Below are 19,357 nucleotides of genomic sequence, written 5' to 3'. Positions count from 1 at the left end.
ACGCTCTTCTTGACTAAGTACCTGCGGGCGGCGCACGAGACAAGGTTACGTAAATATGACGTCTGTGTACAAAAAAATGCGAAAAGTAAGTTTTTCTTCAAAATTTTATTTCAATTTATATCATGTTTTAGTATATGTGCACTATTGTGTTATTTTTTCTCAAGTTGCATGGTTATTCAGGTCTCAAAATGTAGCACTGATCTTTTGTGTGCGCATCGTGTTTAGAAAATAAAAATTATTATTCGAACCAAGTCGTCATTTTAAACATCTAGGAGAGTTGTGACAGCCTGTCACAACTCTCCTAGCTTACTTAATTTTTCTGATGGGCCATTTCCACGATGTTTTTAGATGTTTTTTTGTGTGTTAGTAGGTTCATAATTTGTATAATTGCATGCTGTTACTTTTTTTATTCAGAACGCCTAATAACTATACATGAAAGCCATATAGAGGAACTGCTTGTTAAAGTCGGAATCTAGAACCTAGCTTATGAAGTGATTAGGTTAAAGGGTTAAAGTTTAAGATATGCTGCGACCTCTTACAATCTAAACTTGTCAAGATATATTAAAAGAAGAAAGAGGCTTATCAAGTAAACCCAGAAGGCGAAGCTCCGTCTATGGATTATACCTACCACCGCGACTATTTTATTTTTATAGAAGAGAAAGAAAATACTATAGGTATTAAGTGACTATAATATTAGCTAAAAAATATAATTAAAAAAATCCAGGGTCGTGGGAGAAAAATGAAAGCTGGAGAAATGTGGCTCAATCTGTGTAACGACATCCTATAACTATTTGTTTTAACTGGTAGGTACTAAAGGATGATTAAAGTACTTTTTTGCTAAAAAAATCATCTTTGATTGAGTATTTAGATATTTTTAATATCTAATAGATGAAATACAATGCTGTCACAACTCACCTCGGTACCTGTCACAACTTACCTCGGTGCTAGGAGAGTTGTGACAGAGGGAGTGGTCTAAGATTTTGGTGATTTTCTTAGAAACCCTAATACTTTAGTTAACTTTGGTGATTGTTTTGAAAACAGAAGGAATGGCGCTACATTAATTTGTATGATTCATAGCTGTGGAATGTTTTTTGAGCGAGATATGGCCCCTAAAGTAAAAATTGTCACAACTCTCCTAGGTCTCCCCTAATTAAAAACCACTAGGCCAGGCCTCCACTTCTGGCGTCAGTTTAATGACTATTTGACCGCAGTATAATTGAGTTTCTGCTTTCGGTCCAATATCGGCAGCCATTGACGTCACAAGGGCTGGATCATGTATTTAAATGAACCGCAGGCCAGTGCATATTAATTTTCGAGAGCTTTTAATTTTGAGGAAAACCACCAATATTACGAGTATAACCTCATTACAACACGCCTTAATGGTCAATTTTAATATCGTGCGGGTTTATCAATTATCTATCATGGGCTGTATCAAATAAGGTCACAACTCCGGTGTCTGGCTTTTTGAGCCCTCATAGAACTCTCATATGGCTGAAACAAACCGACAGCCCTCCAAAGAATCATTTATATCTTTTGGACTAATCTGGTTGATTCAAGCCAGCAATAGATTCACATTCTACTTATTTATATTTGGGAAGAACCCAGGACATTCAGATCCAGAGTCCGCGCTCTAGCCTACTAAGGCGATTAAGCGTGACAGAATTAAAAGTTAAATCGTATGCTACTGCCGAATGAATCTTTAAACTAATTTATTACGTACACAGAATTTATACGTTACAAGTGCACTTAATTGAAATACATAATTATTTCAAATCTAATTTTAACATCAACTAATAAAATTAACATTTCAATCAATAAAAATATTATGATTTTAAAATCGAGTCGAGGAAGTCAGATCGCAATTACAAAAACTAGTTTTTGGCCCATATTCTATACTATCTATACCATAATCTATTTTGTAAAATTTATGTTAATAAAATATGGTACTAAAAGTTGTATAAATAAATATTGTTACGGTACGTTACGTAGTTATTCGTTTTCAATATTTCAATACAGATTTTGCTTGAAATTTATCAACACAAAATCAAAATAATTATAGCCAGTATGTGTAATTACTACGATTAATTATATAAAACGAAAGTAACCCGTTCTGTTTATCGGTTACGCGTCAGCCCTAAGCGGCTGAACTAATTTCGATGAATTTGAAATAAAGATAGATATGAACTTTGATTTAGTCGCAGATAGAACAAATTCAAACCCATAATTTGTCATTAAAGTATTATCGATATGAAAAAAATATTTTTATGCTTCTGTAAATGAGTTAAGTAATTCTGATGACAATCTACAGGCAAAAGCTAGTATAGTCCAGTCATTTAACCCATATATGCCCAGAGGCACGAAAACGACCCAATGGTACATGTTCTCTTGCGATGCTAATAAAAAAAAATCTGTACGTTTATTTTCTGTTTTAATGCCATAAATATAAATTTTGAGTTGAAATTCGTATGTGTTAGAGTTACCGGTTTGAAGTGAAACTTTCAGGGTATAATTATGATTATATTAGCATGTGTTTTTAAATTCAATTATTTGTCTACCTTTTGTTCTTTACAAAGGCCATCGGGCCACAAATTCTAGATTAAAAGGAAGTATTAAGTGATGTAAAATTAAATAATACAAAAAATTAGTAGAGTAAAGAGTATTAAATTAATAATAATAATAAATATAATAAATATTTTTGAACAATTTCACACATAACGCTATCTAGCCCCATAGTAAGCAATTAATATGCTTGTGTTATGGGTGCTCGCTTAACGGATATACTACATTATATACGTTTTAAATACATACATATTATACTAGTAACACCCAGACCCATCACAGAAATTAAAATTCATCATTTCAATTTCTGCCCGGCTGGGAATCGAACCCGGGACCTCTCGGCATAGTAGTCCCTTTTAGAACTACTACACCAAACGGCCGACAAATAATTAATTAATTAAATTAATTATTAGTGAAAGATAAGTTGCATTTTTATATTAGTAATATTCCATAAACCAATATAACACAAAGCCACAAACTAAAAATATCATGATATTTTTAGTACTAGCTTCGACCCAACCGCCTTCACAAAGTACATATTATTTCAAACCAAGATTTCGCAGAATTTCTGCCCTAAAAATGCAAAGTAATTATCTCTATTTAAGTAATACCTATTCGTTAGCAACTTTTTGCATAAAAACATACTCGACAACCACGGATTATCATAAAAAAATGCGATTTACTAACTACCGCCGTCCATACCGCCGGCCATTTTTCAAAAAATCCCATCTGTCAATTGTGACAGCCAATGGTAGCATACCGGAAACTGTTCCCTAATATTTCGTTCAGAAATCGAATTAAATTATTTCTTTAAGCCGCGAAATTTCAAAAATCTAGACAAAGTTTAATAATATGGCCTTCTGAAAGGCGCATGGGCGGTAATTGAAAGTTAGTTGAAAAAAGTTCTGGGCTGTAGTCGCCATGTTTATTTTGGGTTATCAAAAGGCGCGTGGGCGCTACGAGGATAAGTTCGTTCGCCTCCAGTTTTTTTCGAATTTGACATTGAATTTCGTAGATTTTTTTGTTGTTGAAATTAGTGCACCCAGTCTCACAAAACTGTAAGTATTCTTTTATGTATTCTGTTTTGAACGATTATTGCGATTGAAATAATGAAATGAATATATTTCCAGGGTAAATAAGTAAGAAGTGTTGTGAAAATATAAATATGTGCTTTGTTATTTGTTACAAAAGTTCTGTTGGTCGAAAACGACCGCATGGGCATATATGAGACCAGAATGTAGGTTTTTATGAAAACCTACAGTATAAAGTATTTCAAATAAAAGTCGTGTTTTTTATATAATTAATTTATAATTTCATCAAATTATAGTAAATAGTGTAAAATAATAATATTTGGTTAATTTAGGAACTTGTATAATTACACAGTTGGTACAATTTAGCCATGAAATGCTGCAAAACACTTGTTTCATTTTGCATACTGCACAATTTCTACGAATCTGACCGGTGAGGATCAAATGCTCAGCACACATACCGCCTTTTAGTGGTATATTAGAGGGCATTGTGCGTGTTGAAGGTCCAGGCTGAGTTCGAGGAGATCCATTTGTTAGAAGCAAATTTCTAGCAATTTACCTTCGAATCTCTAAAGTGTCTACAGATTTTTTTTTTATGCTAGACAAGGCAGGTATTTGACGGCAATCGCACCTGGTGTTAAGTGAGATGCAGTCTAGGATGGTACATATAGATGCTCCAAATGATCTCGCTATTATGGCAGAGTTATTGATGATAAGGGAAAAAACGGTTTATGTTATTTTCACATGGTTGATTGATGTCACCGTCAATACTAACTCTAGAGTTTCGAAGGTTAATTGCTAGAAATTTGCTTCCAAAATATGGATCTCCTTGAACTCAGTCTGGACCTTCAACACGCCCAGTGCCGTCTAATATACCACTAAGTGTAAGGCGGTATGGTGCTGAGCATTTGATCCTGACCGGTGAGATTCGTAGAAATTATGCAGTATGCAAAAACATTACTGTGAAGAAATGCAGTAAGTGCGGTATAAATCTCCATGAAAATTTTTTTTCAGCATAAATTGTACTGTGTTATTATTCAAGTTCTTAAATAAACCAAATATGATTATTATACACTATTTGCTATAATCTGGTCAAATTTGTGAACTAATTATATGATGAATACGACTATTATTTGAAAATACATTATACCACGAACATCTATATTCTAGTCTCATATATGCCCAGGCGGTCGTTTTCGACCCACTGAAAAAAAAATAGTTCCAAGTACTGAAATTCAAAAACTCATCGTGGTTCATGATTAGGGGCCTATATAGAGTAAATATACCAAATTACATAAATATCTAAGACCTAAATAGTTCTGGGCATATATCGGAATTCGAGATACCCAGCTGTAAGTCTGTAAATACTTGTATATTGACACCCTAAAAGTTGTCTCAAAACCTACATATGGTAGGGTGTAAGCAACTATTAAATTTTAAGGTCAAAGGTCACAAAAATCGGTTTTTTGCGCTTTTTTTGGAAATATCTCATTTCCTATGGGTTTTTTGCTATTTGTATTTATTATCAATATTGTAGAATACTAAATTCTCTACAAATTTTGTTTAAAAAAATTTTTTATACGGTGAACCGTTTTCGAGATAGAGGGCGGAGAGCGCGCGGTCACTGCATCACTTCAGGTCAACTTAAGCGGTTTAGGTTTTTCATACAAAAGGATTTTTCCGCTAATTCCCGTGGGAATTTCGGTAATTACTTGTTGTAAATAAGCTTTAAGTTTACTAAGGTACCTACATGCCAAATTTCAAGCGTCTAACTTCCGTTAAGCGTTTAGATTTTTCATACAAAAGGATTTTCCCGTCTGTATGTTCCTTATAGAAACAAAAACTACTCGACGGATTTTAACGAAACTTGGTACAATTATTCTTCATACACCTGGGCAGGTTATAGTATACTTAGGAATTCCCACGGGAACAGGAATTAGCGGGAAAATCCTTTTGTATGAAAAATCTAAAGGCTTAACGGAAGTTAGACGCTTGAAAGGTGTCAATATACACGTATTTACAGACTTACAGCTGGGTATCTCGAATTCCGAGGTGAACTTACTATAATGACTGGACTAAGTAGCCTATAACAAACGATTGCAATTATTTCGGAATACTCGAGACGAGACATAACGAATTTGAAAGTTCATGGTAAATGCATGGTAGACGGGAAATTCACAGACTAGTCATTTTAATTAATTTAAATTTAAATATTTTAATAATAATTTATTGTAATATAAAAATAATAAATTAAATTAAATTATTAAAGTTGTTAAAAAATACATCAAAATAGGAATTATTAATTTCTATACGTCACATAATAATGTTATAGGCCACATAGGAGGCTTGGCTTAAAATTCTTAGTTACGAGGACGATGTTTTGGAAGACCTTACGCTTTACCTATTACCCAAGAAATATACAGGGTGTTAGGTAAATGGGTAAATGAGCCAACACTAGCCTATGTTAACATGGGCATATAAATAGTATGCTGAAGTCAGAAATTTAATATCATCATTTTATTTTTTTAATTTTCATACAAAATAAATTTTACAAAATCCGATTTATATGAAAATTAAAATAAAGATATCAATTTTCTGACTTCATACCATTTATATGCCCATGTTAACATGGGCTAGTGTCGGCTCATATACCCATTTACCTAACACCCTGTATACGCATTAGCATTAAATGTTTTTAGCTTCATAGTCCTTCCTACTCCTTCCTAGAGGTCACAGTGGTGATTTCAGACGAGACGGGACAGGGATTTAGGTTACTTTACTACCACCATAAATGCTGGATTCATGTTGCAGTAACATCCAAAGCAGAATTTCTATAATCAAGTGGCAGTGGGCGGGGCACATAGCTTGCAGAGACGATGGCCGTTGGGGCAGAAAAGTTCTCGAGTGGCGACCAGAAGAAGACGTAGAGTAGGCAGGCCTCCTTCTAGGTGGACCGAAGAAGATCTGGTAAAGGTCGCGGGAAGAGCCTGGATGCGGGCAGCGCAGGACCGTGCATTGTGGAAAACCTTGGAGGATGCCTTTGTCCAGAAGTGGACATCATTTGGCTGAAACGAACAAACATCCAAAATAAGGTATAATTAGCAATGTCTAGTGATCGTCTGAAAGAGGCCGATGCTTACTAAACCGTATCTAATCACAAAATCAAATGTGGCCAGCGTTGTTATCGTGTCGGGTATTTCTTTTATCAATGGATGCGTGCTATAATTGTGGCTGGTTAATTGCACACAGATTGTACGGCTTTCATAATCCATCGGCGATAACCGACGATCAAGTTTACAACACTAAACAAAGGCTGCGTGGCCAAGGTTGGCCGCCGTATTATTAGCTAACGTTGGCGACAATTAGGCATCGTTGATAGCCATGAGAAGTCTTTGTGTGTACGTCGTTGTTAGGCCATCTGCTTGCGAATCCCGTATTCAGAATCCCGCGTAAGAAGTCAAACTCTACATTTTCTCGAACGAATCTAAATTTATGTAACTCCTGATAAGTATCAAAATGAAATAAAAGAAAAAACAAATGAGTCGTTAAACAGACAAATTATTCATATTTTTTCATATGTTTTAAGTTTTAACGACTGAAGTCACAATCACAAACCTGCGTACCTTTAAACATCACCACTAACGACTACCTAGTTAGACTCTAGCTCAAACGGAACCTCGGAAGCTTGGAAATATATATCTTTTTATGCCTGAATCCCTGTCTGTGTCTGAATTCTAGTATCGGAATCCCGTATAAATATCTTGTTTAGGTAGGTACTTAAAGTACGTACCTACGGTATTCAATCAATAAGCTCCAATTATTCCGTAATTATCAATCAATGCCAAATAACTTCAATCAATTAGATCTCTCTTATAATCACTATTGACGTTGCTATTAAGCTGAGATGAAGCTGGAAATTAAAATTGAATATTTACAAACTTGCAAAGAAAATAAATAATAAATTAAATAATATGTGTTAAGTGAATTTTGTGAATTAACCGATACATAAAAAGCAAATATTCAATGAGGTAAAATTAGGTAAAATTATACATATTTTAAAAATTACTTAAGTAAATACTTTTCATTGTCAGTGGATTTTCCTTGCCCTACGAATATCACCACAATAACAAGGATAACTTTTATATTTACAAACTTTTTTGCTCGAAGAATCACATGACGCAGTTATTATTTTCACAAAAAATATGTTTATGTTCGAAATATCAACTTAAAAATATACCTATGCTGCGCAATCAAGATCAACTTATAAACAAAATACCTAGACCAGACCGTCCATAGAATCAAAACATTTGGGCAATGACGTCTTATTTGTCCACTTTAATTTACCATAGACGGTAAACATAATACGTATACATACATGTATGTTGAATTAGCTAATTAGTGGTTTCTGAATGGTCTGTGATGAATTTGAACAAAACAAACAATATTAATTAGGCTCGTAACACTTCCGCGGATGAAATGACCCAATTTTTACTATTAGTTACTATCAAGTATCAACGTAACCCGAATTGGATGTAGAGCGTTTATTTGGGGTTTAAACTTTTAAATTGACGCTTATGTGCGGTTAAAAGCCGTTGTTGTAATAAAGCTGTTTGTAGGTGCGGTTGGGCTACTCGTGTTGATCTTCGAATTATCGTTGAAATGAGGCCGTTGCTCTGTATGCGTTTACAATATCACGCCCACCTATTTTCGGCCCCGCTATATATAATTTAATACGTATTTCTCGATATTGCGTCAAGATCCATTGGTCCAGGCACCGGTTCGGATGTTGGAAGTGTAAAAACAAGTCACGGTGTTGTATAAACACAAGTTTGGTACGCCAAACAAAATACGAGTGAATGTGACATTGGTGAAGTATCCAAAACAACCGAAGATATACTAAAGGACAAATATCTCAAAAATACTTGATACCGAGCATTGATCGGGATTAACCTTACAATAAAAGAGTTGTTTTGCAATTTTGGTTTTATTTATTATTCAATGAATATTAATCCAATATCTTTATTATATTCAATTATTACAGTGCCAAATTGTATGACCTACATTATTTAACGCCTTTGTTATGTATATTTAGCGCCTGAAATACAGACTTTTAAACTCATTTGCAATAAAAACACTTCAATGTAACTTTGACGCTGTTGAAAACTGAATAAATACATAATTTATTCACACATACTTACTGATAGAGTATTTATGTATTCTAGGACCAAGTAACAGTCGAGATGACCTCTGCCCCGCAGTACTAGTTACTAACTTTGCCTATAAAGTTACTGCAAAGGAACATGAAGGAAGGAACTGTTTTTGCGTACAATTCGCAAACCTTGGTCCAAATCAAACAAATTGCTGCACGTTACAATAATTAAAACCTAATGCGATACCTAGTTCAAATATGCGGGCATACCACATCAAGTCCGAATAACGGTTTTAGGTAAACCCTATTAAAAAGTAATATTAAAACCGTTATTCTCTAATATTTTCATAACCGCAAATGTACAATTACAAGTCATGCAACAATCACAACGTCGGTTTCTCCGCGTTTCACCCGTCAATGATTTTATCACATGTGATACAATGCGAGTGCACAATACGTAGTTATTTTATATTTCGCTTCTTAACCTATTGACATAGTTTCCTGCGTTTCGTGTCATAGTTAACCTGATATACTTTGTTCATTGCGCGCAGGTAATATTATATCAGTATAAGCTGTAGATGAAGCACATGATGTCGTGCCCTGAGTGCCCGAGCAACTGCACGCAGGAGGATTTAATGAACGCTGCTGACAACGCCACTCTTGAACTCTGTTTGGGCTGACACTGTGTAGGTTTGTTTTCTACACGATAAGAAGAAGGAGAAGTAGGTATATGCTGTGTTGCAGATGCCTAGATGCAGCTTCGGTGGCACTGGTCGTTTATCTTGTTATGCAACGAACACAATCGCGTGTCACGTCAATGATAAACGTTCTAGTATTCTATGATTATTACGATATTATTATTATGATTGAGGAAACAGCCAGTAAAAGTGTGCCAAGAAAATATTTCATTATTCTTGTGATAGAGCGATCTGTTATCAAAGTTTTTAGATCTAGTAATTCATCTTCATGTTATAAACGAAAAGTTCAAATAACTGTTGTAAACAACCTACATAGGTGCCTAATCTCCGAAATGAAAATGCAATGGCTAAAAATAACACCATACACTTGTATTTACAAAAAAGAAAATCATTCGCCAAGTTTATAGAGTCATGCGTGTGCAGCGCATTCGCAAACAATGGAATAATACGTTTAGAAAAGGGTATTTGATACCACCAATTGACATACTTTTATAAGCTATCTCTATCTTGTATGTTATCACTAGTTTGCGAATAACTGAATAAGTATTTGAAGATTTTTCAAGAAAAAAGCAGACTGAAAACTAAGATGTATGTTATGTCACTATAGTCCTTTTCACCCATTGAAGTAATATTAGTACGTAGTACATTATAACTCAATGTTTTCACCTAAGATGATTCGTATGACGTTTCGAGTTTGAAAGTTATAGAGATGTCACATAACTAAACCATAGCGATTTATCTATCGATTTTTTTCTAAGAGTTAGTAAAACCTACTTTTAGAGAAATATTTTGTATAGGTGATAATTAACAAAAAAACATGTTTTTTTAATTACAAATATTATTTTAACAATTTTTATTGATAACACTAGTTTACAAAAAAAAAGTTTTTCTTTTACCCAAAGATAATTCATATTGGATGTGTTTTCTATCAGCCCCCTTATTACAAAAATATACGTCTCATATTTTTATCACGTCAAGTTTTTGAGATATCCACATTAACCTAAGTAAGCTGTCTTGTTAGCCGTGACGGAGTTTCTACTTTATTTTAATTGCGTTTAAGTATTATTTTAACATTTTCACTTGTTTTAAAATGTCACCAAGGCAGTGTAAATTAAGCCCAAATAACTTTTGCTAAGTTTGTGGCCAAATTATATTGTCAAAAAAGAAGAGACCAGTCACTAAGGCCGTAAAACCGGCCTATTTCTATTACTTTCTAATCTCGGTAACAAACCTGATAAAAAATGGGTTCCTGGTGTAGTGTGCGAAAATTTGAGGAGTATATTATTGCACTAGGCTGCAGGAAAAAGAAAACATATACGAATTGGCACCCCAAGGTTATGGAGAGAACCAACAAATCACACAAATGTCTGTTACTTCTGCCTCACTGAAACTACAGGTTTTAACAACAAAAACCAAGAACATACAATATCTTGATGTTGCATCAGTCACAAGCACAAGACCTGTGCTACAATCTGAAGGAGTTATTACCCAGCAATTCCAGTAAGGGAAAGATGCTTGATATTAATTTAAAGCAGTAGTGAAAAGTTTCCTGGGAAACTATAAATTTATCTGAGAATTATGCAAAAATTGTTTCCAAATTATTGAGGAATTACCAAAGAATGGGTGTGAATAAGTCGTTAAAAATTCATTTTTTACATTGTCACCTGGATTTTTTTCCTGAGAACCTGGGAAGCGTGAGTGTTGAGCATGGCGAAAGTTTTCACCAGGATTTGAAGGTTTTTGAGGAAAGATACCAAGGAATTTGGGATAAAAATATGTTAGCGGATTGCTGTTGGTCTATAATAAGGGAAACTGATACTAATTAATATAAAAGAAGGAGTAATACGACTAATTTTTGGTTGTTTTTAGAAATAAATGTATAAAAATGATAAAAATTAAAATAACCAATATTTACAAAATTTGACGTCCTAAATTTTTTCTAAGTTCAGTTTTTAAGTAAGGGTTAATAACTCTAACGATACATATCAGTTTCATCTCTGGGTAAAAAACCTTGTAAACTAGTGTAATATTCAAAATCCATGGACTTCGTGTTCAAAAAAACGATTCCTAATAAGTACTGGTTCTGTTTCTTTAAATTAAAAACTATTAATTTATTTTCAATGCGTTTATTAAAGTTAACAATCTAAAAATATAGTTGATTTTTGTGATGTTTTTAATAACTAAGTATTAACTGCAATCGATTAATGAACCGCGGAAATAATCGATTTTGTTATACAACAAATACCCCAGCACTAAATCTATTCCGTTTCACACATTGCGTACATTAAATAAAAAATATTTTTACATCGTATTTAATTAAAATATAATCAATAAACTCAGATTTTACTATATTATTTCAAGACAAGTAGTTATTTTTTTTTTTATTATATTGCTAATAAAATACAAATATTTTTTCAGAAATATTCTGCATATGTAGTATGCGTAATATGGATAACCTTGAAGTGTCATACGGATCATCTTACGTGAAAAAGACTATAGTATGCGAATAACTTTTTTTTTAATTTATTGTCTCATAAAAGTTACATCGATTTTACTTAATACTTATCTGCCAAACTGCTTAACAGTTTGTCGGCAATCGTTCTCGTACTAACTGAATAACTATTTGAAGATTTTTAAAGAAAAAATCAGACTGAAAACAGATGATTTTCAGGGCTGGTAGGCAATGAAGCAGGAGGCTCGGATCCAAGTACAGTCAACTTACAACATAAAGGTGAATATTTATGAACCAATGTTTATCATAGATCTGTGATTAAACATTCCTTATCATAGTTCCAGCCAGAGTTTATCATTCACAAACAACCATATAACCTCTTTTTAAAAATAGTCCGGATTAAATTAAAGTGTGACGTCATATCCCGGTTGCAGCTTCATGGGCAGATGAATCAATATAAGCTCTCCAGAGCTATTTCAGTCCGTAAACTGTTATTCGAGGTAGCCAATATTAAATAGGGAGATTGATTGATTTCAGATACTGCGTGGGCAATACACAAGGTCCATTCCATATTGTAGGCACAGTCCACCAGACTAAATTTACGTTGGAAAATCGCCTCTTTTACTCCTGAATAAGATGTCAGTGTTTTTAGCTTGATATACAGTCTTCTGTAGATAGGTACAGTGCAGTCAGGAGCAGGACCTAAGTACATTTATACAATATCTCAGCAACAATATTGTACAAGATAATTAGTGAAAACGCAAGATGTAGTTTGTAAATAATGACCTTTTATCTCTTCAATTAGTACAAGATAAAATTAATTTCACGTTGTTTAGTGCTCGTTAGGTAACCACTCAAAGCAACTACGCCCAACTTAACGGCGTATTACTAAACTCGAGGAAAGCTGATAGCATCCGGCACAAAGACTATTAATAACTCCATAACAAGGGTAATATTGTACAGTCAACAGCACATCAGGTATTTTTGTTGCAAAATAACTTCTATTACAACTGCAAATATGCCAGTGTTTGGTGCTGTCGCCTGTACAATATCTTGGGTTAAGTAAGTATGTTTGCTTACCTTATCAAAGGTAATGACAGGCGCAGCAGATCCAATAGTGCCGTCCTTTTTCTTCTCTATCTTGTAGACCACGATGTGGTTCTCCCGGACGGTGTGCACGATGAACGCCTTGGAGTCAGGACTCCAAGCCACGTGCGACGCGTGATCGAAGTTGATATTCACTCGCAGGGTCTTATGCTCCTTCTGGTTCAAGTCCCGGACGTCCCAGAGGATCACTGAACCATCTAAACAACATAACCTCATTAGTTATGCAGAATTTCTCATGCATCTACATTTTGCTGTTTACACCACTCGACCGACACTGCTCTCCGCTTTCACCTTCAAAAAGGCCATTCAAGGATTTCAAAACATAACCTAAGTTTCTAAAATGTTTTACATTTACATCACTATTGTGCTATGAAACAATGCAAAAATATTTCTTTTGGAAATCTTAACTGATGCGTTTTTAACATTCCTACCACCGAATATCTATGAAATCTTAATAACTAATTAAGACTGTAGGTTTTTTAGCTTTACCTGTTGATAATCTTTGAAAATTACCACAGCATTATCGCCAGACAGCTTCACAGAAAGTCTGCATTCGTGAATACAATATGGCAATTTGTCTATTGTCCACTGATGGAAGGTCCTACATTTAAAAAGCAATTATATTTTACGAGTTCCTGCTACTTTTAAGTCCCACGTGCTTTTGGGCGACACGTTCTCTCATTGCCAGATAGTGTTTTGTTTCTGTGGCAAATATAAGCGGGAACCGATCAATATTTTCATAATAAATTGGCTTCAAAACAAACTTCGGGCAATCTCTTTGGCGCAGGCGCAGGCCTTGCGAAGCCGGAGCTCCTTCGCACTTTGTTGAAACTATTTTTTTTTAAACTATCACTGAGGTGACTTTATTTTAAAATTATATTTCAGAATCGAAGGTATAATTGCCTTATTAATTTTAAGTTACCGATTCGCGATCCTCGTCTTTTGACTTTTGGACGTGGCTTTAATAATTTAAACATTATGTTATTGAAATTAAGAAAAATGTAGAGTTCTTAAGAATTAAATAAGGTACATATTATAGTTTCTCCAAGTCCGTTCGGACATGTAACTTACAGAAGTGGAAGGTAGTTGGGTACGACCTACGATTCGTCATGACCTACATACATCCAATTTTGTTAGTCACATGACAATTTTTGTTTAGTATGGGTATTTTTTTATTTGTAGGTAATCCATCTGAATTAGTAATGTTTAAAAACCATCTGCACCATCTTCCTCTAAAAAAACAAGTTGCGAAGCTGGAAAATTGGTTTTACTTAATACCTCGGCCTTCAACGATCATCACTTTCCATCAGATGAGGTGCCAATTGATGACATTTCCGTTGTGCTTAAAAAAACTAAACATCGATTGTCTTTTATTTTTGTAATTTGTATAAAAGCATACTGCACATAACGTTAATGAGTAATTCAAAAGAGAGTCTGACTCAATTCATTCAACAGTAAAATGTATGGTACGGTAAGATAACTAACTTGTGACTCATGTCGAGTAACTAATTGCTTTTACTAGGTACTGCGTATTTTGTTACAATCTAAGCAAACGTAGTAAATAACAATGCTTACCGGTAAAAGGTCAACGGACCAGTTGGTATCGAAACTGAGTCACTGTATCAAGGCCTGCGATTTCAGGCAGCGCTCCTGCGCCCGCGCCATTTAGCGGTAACCGTCCGATTTCACGGCTCTGAGTTCCGTTTCGACTGGTCATTTTGTGATTTATGACCGCTGAAAACCAGGCTCAAGTATCGTTTTAAGCAGCCTTATACAAATTAGTTAATTTAAGCAATTTTCCACGAACTCTTTATAGTGTTGTTACTACTGCGAATCATTGCCTACCCATGTCAATCAAACGTTTTAGTGAAAGTCACACGGTCAGTCACACTATTCATAATTAGGTATATACTTAGTTGACAATACATTTTCACAAAGGTTGAATTAAACTGCCTTCAACAATGTAGGTAGTAATACATTTTTTCAAGGGAAAGGTCATCATAATATATTGTAAATTGATTTAGTTAGACCCTGAGCTAAACAATGAATCATACTATTCGTCCAATTTATACATATAATATCCGTTGGAGTGGCGTTCATTTATGCAGAACTGAATTATTTTTAATATTTTTATATTAATTCAACAATCAAATATTTCAGCCTATCTACCAACTAAGTACGTTTACGCTCGATATAATATGTTAATATACGAAATATATTTCGATAACAATATAGCTCAACAAATCCCCACTTCAAAAGTGGAATGTCGTTCAACTCTCCCCTATGCGACCCCTAACGTGTTGTGAAGGATTCTCAATACAAAGTAACACGCATACCAACAGCGATCCACTTATTAACAAATGGGTCTTCATCTTGAGATTTTAATTTGATGCCATTATCAGTGGCTCCATTTCAGAGGTCAAAACGCAAGTAAAAGTAGCACAAACATTTTGTTTGATGAACCAAACATACTAAAGGGTGATGATTTGCTTAGCAAAACACACTTGAGATCAATCATCACATGATTCGGTCCGGTCGTGGTCGTGTGGAGCCGTCAAAAACAAGGTCTCAAGATCCACGGTCAAACCGGAGATCATATTAATAATACGACCCCAAATATGGACGGTAAGAAAGAACGAGACAACAGATATTCTTGGAATAGGTCTTCGTTTTGTGTCTTCGTTCACCTCTGTTGTACGGTACCCTATGATTTTATTACCTGCGTAAGAAATTTCTTTTGCCCCCAGATAAATCAACATACGCATGCATAATTTGTATTCCTTGGAAAAATTGACGATTTTTTATAGTTGTTCTAGAAATAAATGGAAATGATAAGCTGAAACATTTCCAATAATTTTAATATGTTGCCTTTGTGATATTAAAAACCCTCGATATTCAAAAGTTTATTGAGTTTGAGAGCTGCCAGCTTACATTAATATATTTTTTAATATTCGTAAAAATATGTAGAGTTCGCAATTTCAGCAACATGCGGTTTTTCCCCGTAATGTATGATTTTCCAAATTAAGAAAACCATTTTTATTTATTTTTTTTATTAATAAATTTTTAATAATTACACGACAGTAACTAGTGTTTCAATTAATACCACTTTTACAAATATTGAATCGGCTAGTAGAAATACAACAGAGCGTAATTAGTTAAAGGAGATAAAAACGCACAATACTCAACAAAACTAACGAATACACACATTTTTTTATTTTGTTATTTGCAGCAGATCGATTTTTTTTTGTATATTGCTAATTTGCTACTATCGAAAGTTAACAATTTGTGAAAGAGGATGATTGAAGAAAATACCTATTCAATTTTCCACGCGATGAGAAGAGAAAATCTAGAAAAATCATACTCGGCATCACAAAGTTTAATACTCTGCTTGTAGATTAGTTTCCTGGTCGTTTTTGTTTATATTAAATCGCATCATCATTTCAGTCAAAGGACGTCCACTGCTGAACATAGGCCTCCGGTAATGATTTCAATGTTGATCGATTGGTAGCGGCCTGCGTCCAGCGCCTTCCTGCTACCTTTATGATGTCGTCGGTCCACCTTGTGGCTGTTAATAGTCACACCACCATTAACTCGCCATACATCTACTGTATTGTATTTAAGTATTCTGATATTGTACTTGGAGACGTGTAGACGTAGAGCTTCGAAATTGAATCTATTACCATTATCTCTCTAAAAATCTAATTGTACTCGTACATTGCCGATCAAGATAAGAAGAGACAAGCTAGACAAGTTATAGGTTAAATAAAATGAGGACATTCTACCCGTAGTCGAGAATTAATGTTAAAGATTTGATTTTAATTATGAATAATTTTACAAGCATCATGAATTTCATAGGTAAGTAACGAAGAAAATTACACAACGTTTTTGTATTCAAAAAACTGTTACGTATCTAATTGTATTTGTCTCTAGAGACCTATTTAACCACACCGGAACGGAGACGGTATACCTACAAGTCTGCGGGGATGATCTGTTACTTCATTCAATGTAATACCATATAAAGAACTTTAATACCAACCATACAACTAGTATATATTTAGTAACTCTTGTATGTACCAGCGCGCAATCAATCACTTAAAACCCTTTTGTTCTCGTTCATGATCTAACTCTGGCGCGTCCGTGTCGCTACGGGGGAATTGATTACACAACACTAACCTCACCTAACAATGTCTGAACTTCTGACCTAATACGTAGACAAATGGAATTTACCCACTATAATATTACTTTATTGTGATGTATAAGTTTGGTAACCAATATTATTTATCTTTAGAAGTGACGTGTTTTTTGGTAAGATGACCGAGGTGCGCGCGTTCAAGTCTTTTCGTTCAACGGCCTCTTCAAGGGAACTAGGAAGTGGTTGCGCGAGCGCAGATAAAAAAATATACGAATCCACAATAGCCACAGCCCGGCTTCGGCTCACCTACACCATTTATATTTATTTATAATCACGATTGTCGATTCATACATACTTAATGAGAGGCGATTCTTATCCAACCCGTAATAAGGCAAAAAACTCGTCTCTGCTGGTGATCATACGAAATTCAAGGTCCAACAGCATTGTCGATTAACTTGAGGCCATCATCTGACTTAATCTCTCCGTAGGCAGTTTGTAGGTGTTAGGTAGTTTATTTTGACAGCTGGCACCTACCGCCTGAGGCGCCTGATAAATATGACACGGTGATGTATTGTTTACTATTCCGCAGTCTGTTCTATTAACTGAATCTTTTGTATGAGTCACTGGGACCGAGTTCATTGACTCGTTACATTGCAAATCAAATGGCTGGAATCTTGACAATATGCGTTTGGCTGCATGTGGAATATAAACTACGAGATTTTACAGAAACAAAATGCAGATATCTTCGGTAAAGGTTTGGGCAATGCTAGCTATGACTATTTGTATTTGACAAGAATATTTTGACGACACGCATAAACAAATAACGTGTTACGGTGTGGTCTCTAAAGTGGGGGCCGTAGTGGGCGTGTCGAATTTAAGGTTGTCACTTAATGCGGGTCAGAATAATTTTGTGGAGGCAGTACAAAAACAGTTACAAGAAAAAAGTTTTTACAATAAAATCCTCTAGGAATTGGGATCATTCTAATAAATCGACAGAATTCGATTTCAATCGATAACAAAGCTGATAAATATTTAATTTAAGCTGTAAATTATCTATCCAAAATTATTCAGTCTGATGACTCTACATTTGTATAAAATTTTGCATTTACGAAAAAATAAATTTTAAAGTTGCGTAAACCCTATTGTAAGTGAGCACCATGACGAAACACTACCACACTTTGTGCAAGTATTATTGTGAAAGACGTATCGACGCGACGGAGGCGCAACTGGCCGAAGCATGGAGGCCAAGATGATTTCAAATACTCGTGATGTTCAATATTATGAAGGGCCGTCACGTCAAATTAAATAATATTTGTAAACTGCGATTGACCTTACCAATATACGTTTATTTTCCATGTTTGAGTGCAGTAACCTGGGCCTGAACGTCGAACTTTGAACGCACCTTGAGAAGAGGCCTTTGCACGACAGAGGTGTCGAACCCCGACGATGACGAAAGTCATTGTAATACTCTACCCATTTATCATCAAAGGCCTAAGTGAGCAAATTTCCCTGTGAGAAGCGTTTTGGCTCGGATTCAAGAGGAAGTGTCTGTCAGAAACTAATTCATGGTTACATAGTGCACACTAACCAGTAAGACAAGATTTCCAATTACCTAATCCTTTATTTTTGCAACCGTGTGACAACATTAATCTATCAGTTACGACACGCCCATATTTCTTGTTAACTATAAACAAGCGATAAGGTTTCGAGTGACGTCACGATTAACACGTCGTTATCATTCTATCATCATCTGATCATTCAGTTATCAATATTAATCAGCTGTTTCGTGAAAATACTTACTATTGGAGCAACAAAACTAATGTTTCCTGCGGCCACCGGTGACGCTGTCTGTCGCGTCGTGTTTTCCGACTTCGTAAATGATAAACTATTTCGAATAACTTTTTAGTGCGAACAAATCATAATAAATGTAATACAAAATAATTAGGATCATTAGTGATACAATTCCTACGATTATTTACTGTTATCAACTGCTACATCTATGAGGAAGACCGTATTGTAAATGATTATGACGATAACACGTCCCTTTTAGATTATACATTGACCTTAGTGTGTTAATTATTTGTGGATTAGATTGTTAACCCATTCTTATAAGATACACTATACAAGAATGCATGGTAAATTCAGTGAACTGCTCCTGAATCGAATGTACCTACTACTCTCAGCACTTGCCAAATGTTGGTCTCGAAGCGCTGGTAGGGTAAAAAGATTATG

The 19,357-nt window shown here is 34.8% G+C and overlaps 1 protein-coding gene across 1 annotated transcript in view; it reads right to left on the bottom strand.

Annotated features, from left to right (window-relative positions):
- LOC114360594 (transducin beta-like protein 2) overlaps window positions 1-19,357 on the bottom strand; it is a 95,995-nt gene that overhangs the window by 26,658 nt on the left and 49,980 nt on the right. The window contains exon 3 of the mRNA XM_028315338.1: window positions 12,967-13,190. Coding sequence (XP_028171139.1) covers window positions 12,967-13,190 — 224 coding nt within the window. The remainder of the gene's footprint in view (window positions 1-12,966; window positions 13,191-19,357) is intronic.

This window comes from Ostrinia furnacalis, unplaced genomic scaffold (genome assembly GCF_004193835.3).
Source record: "Ostrinia furnacalis isolate ACB-3 unplaced genomic scaffold, ASM419383v2 OfSCF5095, whole genome shotgun sequence".
In the NCBI taxonomy this organism is placed as follows: domain Eukaryota; kingdom Metazoa; phylum Arthropoda; class Insecta; order Lepidoptera; family Crambidae; genus Ostrinia; species Ostrinia furnacalis.
This window is presented reverse-complemented; position numbering and strand designations above follow the sequence as displayed.